This window comes from Sceloporus undulatus, chromosome 5, assembly GCF_019175285.1.
Source record: "Sceloporus undulatus isolate JIND9_A2432 ecotype Alabama chromosome 5, SceUnd_v1.1, whole genome shotgun sequence".
Lineage (NCBI taxonomy): Eukaryota > Metazoa > Chordata > Lepidosauria > Squamata > Phrynosomatidae > Sceloporus > Sceloporus undulatus.
The window spans coordinates 125,787,002-125,793,103 of NC_056526.1; the positions used below are offsets into that span (position 1 = coordinate 125,787,002).

At 36.9% G+C, this 6,102-nt stretch overlaps 1 protein-coding gene across 2 annotated transcripts; it reads left to right on the forward strand.

Annotated features, from left to right (window-relative positions):
- Positions 1-6: 6 nt before the first annotated feature.
- On the forward strand, positions 7-4,585 carry LOC121930780 (pericentriolar material 1 protein-like). 2 transcript variants are annotated; one of them, XM_042467632.1, is made up of 5 exons: positions 7-115; positions 537-782; positions 2,111-2,284; positions 3,811-3,981; positions 4,134-4,585. In XM_042467632.1, the coding sequence occupies exons 1-5, from the start codon at positions 20-22 to the stop codon at positions 4,242-4,244; spliced, it is 798 nt and encodes a 265-aa protein (XP_042323566.1). In that variant the 5' UTR covers positions 7-19; the 3' UTR covers positions 4,245-4,585. The 2 variants fall into 2 exon arrangements, with proteins under 2 accessions (XP_042323566.1, XP_042323565.1); XM_042467631.1 differs by having other exon boundaries at positions 2,012-2,284; positions 4,134-4,546.
- Positions 4,586-6,102: the final 1,517 nt, after the last annotated feature.

Sequence of the window (6,102 nt, forward strand, 5' to 3'; positions counted from 1 at the left end):
AAGCAATACATTATACAACATGGCAGCTGGAGGCAGTCCTTTTGAAGAAGGAATGGATGATCGTGACTTACCCAACTGGAGCAACGAGAGCCTTGATGATCAGTTGAACAATACGGTAAAACTACAATTTTTGAGGTTTATATCATAATGTAATGTTGTAATATTAAGCTGTTATGTATATTATATGTAATATGAAACCATTTGGACATCAGTGAAATACAGGTTATGCGGTTATTTATAACTTTGAAAAATTATGGTGATTATAATTAAGAAATTGTGGTTCTTTACCCTAGGATATATAAAGAAATATTTGATATTTATTTTAGGGCAATGCTCAGAATTTTATTAAATTATAGTGCCTGATGGTTTTCTTTAAATTAAAAATATAATGTAGTTTAATTAAAATTCCTCTTGTAATTTTGTGTTGGTTTTTTGGCTAAGAATCAGTAGCTTCACATAATGTATTTTTCTTCAATAATATCAAGATATTTATTTTTGTTTTGTGAATTTGTGTGTTTGTTTTTATGTGTGTTTAGAGCTGGGGTGGTCAGCCAAAGAGACCTAACAAATCTTCAGAAAAAAACAAGAAAAAGGTTTCTAGTGAAAGTGAAATAAGACTTACTAATGACGTCTCTCCAGAATCTACTCCAGGAATTGGACGAAGGAAATCAAAGACTCCCCATAGCTTTCCTCATACAAGATACATGACTCAAATGTCTGTCCCAGGGCAGGCAGAACTAGAAAAACCTAAACAAAGAATAAACTTCAGTGATTTGGATCAGGTTTGTGTTTTCATTCAAAAAGGTGAAATATGCACATTAATATTGTTAATGTTAAGGGGAAAATTGATATATGTACCTAGAGAGCATATATCATAATTGTGTGCTCGGATAATTTGATAAGTTGAACTTGATTCTGAACCAGAGGAGATATATATGTGCATGTGATCATAGAGTGTAAGGCATTTTTGTGTAATCTGTTTTACCTAATTGTAATGCGTTTAGATTAACACCTTTAAAATGCATGTTTTTCCAGCTACATTCTTAGAGACTCAACACAGGGCTTTATAGCACATTTCAGCTATAAAACTGTAGCTCTAACCCTGGAAGGAATGAGGTGTCAACCTTGTGTCCAGCTCAGGAACGCCCTGTTTTTTACCTGGTCCTTTAAACAGGAGGTGGGTTGGGGGACAGGTAGAGGTAGAAGCTAGCAATAGCCTGAATGCTGTCTCATGTTTCCAAGCTAGGAAACTGCCGGTTGTATATTTTGTCCATTGTGTCTCCTTCATATCCCTTTGATAGAGAGGAGGGTGTGTTTGTGTGGAGAAACAAGCAGCTGCCCAATGGTCCTGCTGTGCATTCTGCCATCATTCCATAAGTCTGTCTTATAAGCAACTAAGAGAAAGAAAGGCAGCAGTGGATTACATCATATCTGATGGCTTCTGAGTAGCAGTGGCAACATCACTTTGTGTTCTGTCTTCTTTCTGGTTAAGGCTACAGGCAAGAGCCAGTTGGACTTCCACCTCTGTTTGATAACTACCTGCTATCGAGCATGTTGCTGTTTTCTCTATTACATTCTCTCCTGGCCTCCCTCATTAAATAAAGGAAAAGTATGGTTGTAGGCATTTGGTGAACCAGGTGGCTGCTATTCTAGAGAGAGTTGATATAGGCTTCTGCAGTGTTTCACAAAAGGAGCAGCTTTTCATGCTCTTTCTCAATTCAGTCATCCACTACTCTTATGCATACAGTAGCTGTGGTAGGGAATAGAATACAGAAACTGGGAGTTAGGATGGGGGAATGAGAAGAATGGGACGGGCTAAACCCAGGCAGGAAAGGTAAGGATGGGTAACTCTGGTCTGCAGGCATTTGTGCATTTTATGATCATGCATGCTTCAATATCAGTCAGTTTTTTGTTCATGCTTGTATGTGGTAGTGCATCACCAGGTTTGAGTAACAGTGGAATGATGTTTAAAGGAACTATGAGTAATGTGATGGTATTTCATTTTGTGTAGAGAAGTATTGGAAGTGATTCTCAGGGCAGAGCAACAGCTGCTAACAACAAGCGCCAACTGAATGAAAACAGAAAACCATTCAACTTCCTGTCACTACAGATTAATACCAACAAAGGCAAGGATGATGCTGCATGTTCTCAGACACAAGAAGCTGGTGGATCATCCCAGTATAAAGACTTACTTACAGCTGCCTTGAGTAAGGATTTGTTGCAGAATTGCCCAGTCTCAATTGAAGAAGATGGAAGAGGTGAACCTGCTGTGGACAGTAGCCAGGTGCTATTTTTGGTTCATGTATCTGATTAATCCAAAAAAGAACGCATTTGAAGGAAATGCTTAATTATTGTGTTTCTTATAAGACAAACACTTTTTAAAAAATATCGTGAATGGGAGGCAACCCTTAAGGAAGCATAAGACATGAAAATTGCAAGTAGTAGTATAATGTTTATACAGTACAGATATTGCATGTGATTTTTATCAAAGCTTGCATTTTTATTGAAACATGGCTTTAATTCTAGAGTGGTGTTCCCCAGCATGACACCATTTATATGCTTTGGACTTCAATTGTCATTACCACCAGCCAACATGGGTTAGTGGTCAGTTATGGGATTTGTAGTCCAACTCTGCATTGCACCAGTTTGGGAATATCTGTTTTACAGACTTCAAGATAACCAGACAAATCCTTTTTAGTAGAAATGAAAGTGTAGGACTTGGGCAGATTGAATTTTTCCCTTTTACATTTTAAATGTTTCATACTTTCTTAAGCTATATACACTTAACAGGGGGCTGAGATGAGTGAATAGATTATACAGTGTGATTAAAAAGAATGGTGCAAAGGTAAAGCTGTTCTTATTTGGTTTTGCACCTTTCATTTTGAATCACCCTGTACATTGGATTGCTCTATTAACTTTAGTAGTCACACAAAGACATGCATACTGATGTCTCCCTGAAGGAGGGTTACTTCAGCAGGTCTGAAAGTCTACTTTTGTTTTGAAAGGCAGATATTTTTTATGTTAAATGATGCAGGGGGCCTCCTGCAACCTATTTAAAAGATGAACTACTGGGTTTTTTTGTGGACTCTTGTGACTCACACAATTAGGTATTCTGTGCCTGCGCAGTGGATCCTTGGAACCTTCCAGAATAGTTATATAAGTTTTATGGCAGTAGCTCCATCCACCTTCAGTTCTAGCCCCCAGTTTTCCCACTCATTTGCTTCAGTTCCTTTTCATCCCATTCATTGAGCAGCATCGAAGGAACCTCCCAAGTATGTCTTTTACTTTCTGTTTATGGAGACTTTCATAAGAGGCAATTCACACTTTTTTCTTTTCTTTTCGTTTTGTTTAGATAATGGGCAGTCTGGATAAGTCAATGACTGCAGAAAGCACTTTGGATAGGTGCATGTTGTTCATCCTGACATATAATACTAGATTACTAACTTAGATTTGAGTGCAGCTTTTGTGGTCAGCATAACTTTGTTTTTTGATGTGATGGTTTTGTCATCCTAAATGAACCTATGCAGTATGCTGTGCTGGATTACTATTAGTAGGATCAGAATTATTAAAAGAGCTAGTTGTCTCTCTCCCCCCCCCCTTTTCTCCTACATGTAATCGCCAAAACGACTCTGGTTGATTGGAAAGGCTCTGAAGCCGGTTTTGATTACTCTGAAGGGTAATCAGTGAACTATTTAATTTAGCCCTAAAATGTTAATTTATTTATATCATAATTTACTTCATAGTCAATATGTTTGTAATACTTTCACAACAAAAGTTATAATCTGTCACCGTCTCTTGTGATGTTTTCAGATTGTAAGCAGATTAGTTCAAATTCGTGACTACATTGCAAAAGCCAGTTCCATGAGAGATGATCTTGTTGGGAAAAAACAGACATCTGCTAATGTTGAGCGTTTATTTCATCTCATAAATCACCTGAAAGAACAGGAGAAATCTTATCTGAAATTTTTACAGAAGATACTAGTAAGTTTGAGAATTTAAATGTCTTTTAGCACTCTAAAAACATTATTGGAAATAGCATGAGGAATGAGTTTAATATGTAGCAGTTTCCCTTTAACTTTCCCTTTATTACTCCATTTATATAGTTTTTTGTTTATGCCACTAACATATTCCAGGCTAGAAAGAATGAGGAGGAGGATGGTCGAACTGTAGATTCAGCTGTGGGATCTGGTTCTGTAGCTGAGAGCACATCGCTAAACATTGATGTGCAGTCTGAAGTTTTTTAGTAAGCTGTTTTTTAGTAATTAAGGTGGTAGAGATTATGCTTTCTTCTGATAACTGATGTTTTGCATCTGAATTTTAGTTCAAGAAAATATTAGCAGGCTAAAATTCTTGATAATGTCATTGAGAATTTAGTTATTTCAACTCAGATGGGGTTAGATCATAACTACCTTTAAAATGAGACCACTGTAGACTACTGTATTTGGAAAAAAGTTTTTCTGAGGTTGGAAACTCTGTACAGTGGCTTGGCATATGATGCAAGGAGCTGTAGCAGGAAAGGTGAATTGTTCAATATAGAAACCTTCAGTTGCATAAGCAGAAAAATCTTCTAGTAAAGTGCACCTTTTTGAATCAAACTGATTTGTCAGTTTTTATTTATAACATGATAAGATTGATAATTCACTACTTATATATGACATGATTAGACTGATAACTCCCTACTTTACAGAATTTCCCTAACCCAAAAAGTTCTAGCCCTAAGGAGGCCTTCCCCTTTCCAGAACATGTAACCTATATAGTTTTCAAGTTATGGCATCCCATTAAGCTCTTGATAGGTTTGAAACTGAAGCCATGTGACCACATAGGTAGACTCCTCATTGTTTATACCTTACAAAGTGTTCTTATGAAAACTATTTATTTCAAGCTTTTTCATTCCCTATTTATTTTGCTCTCTGTTGTCTGCTAAAACAGTTTTCCTTTCTGAAGAAGATGTGATTACCACTTCACATACAACAGCCCTATGCATATTTACTTAGAAGTAAGCACCATTGGGATCAGTGGGACTTGCCCTTAGGAGAGTGAAAGGCTCCATGCCTTGGCATCACAGTGGCATACACAGATACAGCATAGTTCATTCTCTTGAAAACTGAATGTAGATAAATATTCAAACTCTAGGATTTGTTTTTCTAAAAGAGTCAAGCCATAACACAGAATAGTGATCACATAATTATTTGGAATAATAAAAAAAATACAAAAACGAAAACCAGTAAAGCTACTTGATCTTAGTTGCTGTTTACTGTTTCCCCTGCCTGTCAAATGTTTGTTTTTCTGTGCTATACAACAAATATGCAAGTACCTACATTTTAAGTACTTTTATCACTCTGCCACTACATAATTTATTTCCTTGTTTTTTTCAGGGGAAGGGGAAATAGATGGATTATTTAACAGCACCCTAATAATAATGTAGCTTAAGTGTTCAGAGTGTATAATAATTGATTAGGTGAGAGCAGAATCTTGTTAGTGCACTAAATATTAGCAGTTGTACTTTTTCCACGGCCATGCAGCAGTGGGAAAGCAGACAAACAGTTGGCTTTGTCTATTTCTTCATTGCCTAGTTTCCTTCATGGTGACTGTACCTGTGGCCTTTTGTTTAGTCCCTCCACCACCTCCACTGCTGTAATTATGTTGGTGTAGTGCATTGGCAGGATTCTGGCCTATGTGCTTTCAATAGTTGGTAGAAAGTGATGATACAGGTGTGCAGAAGCAGTTCTAGCTCTGAATTGGGCTAGGCTGAGTCACTGACATTAAAGAGCCTGGAATATTCTTTGAGTAAGTTGATCGTGCTATCTGCTTGGAACAACTGTTGCTCATTATGTGGTAATATTAGCAATCAGTGCTCATTGAGTAAGTTCATAAAATCATAGTGGTAATTGATACATGTTAAAATTAGAATATCATACCTCTAAGCAAATTCAAAATGATGAATTTTGTCCCCCCTCCCCCCCAAAAGCTTGACAAAACAGTTAATGTTCTTGAGCTGTGGTTGAAACAATGAACAATATTGAGTAGGAAACTTATTGGCATGGAGCTGGGCACAGTAAAGAGGTATACAGTTTGGTTTCCTACTCTTCTGTGAATTGAGTC

Coding starts and splice junctions, on each gene's coding strand:
- LOC121930780 (XM_042467631.1), top strand. CDS start 20: ATGGCAGCTGGAGGCAGTCCTTTTGAAGAAGGAATGGATGATCGTGAC. Junction 116..536: donor ATGATCAGTTGAACAATACG/GTAAAACTACAA, acceptor ATGTGTGTTTAG/AGCTGGGGTGGTCAGCCAAA. Junction 783..2,011: donor ACTTCAGTGATTTGGATCAG/GTTTGTGTTTTC, acceptor CATTTTGTGTAG/AGAAGTATTGGAAGTGATTC.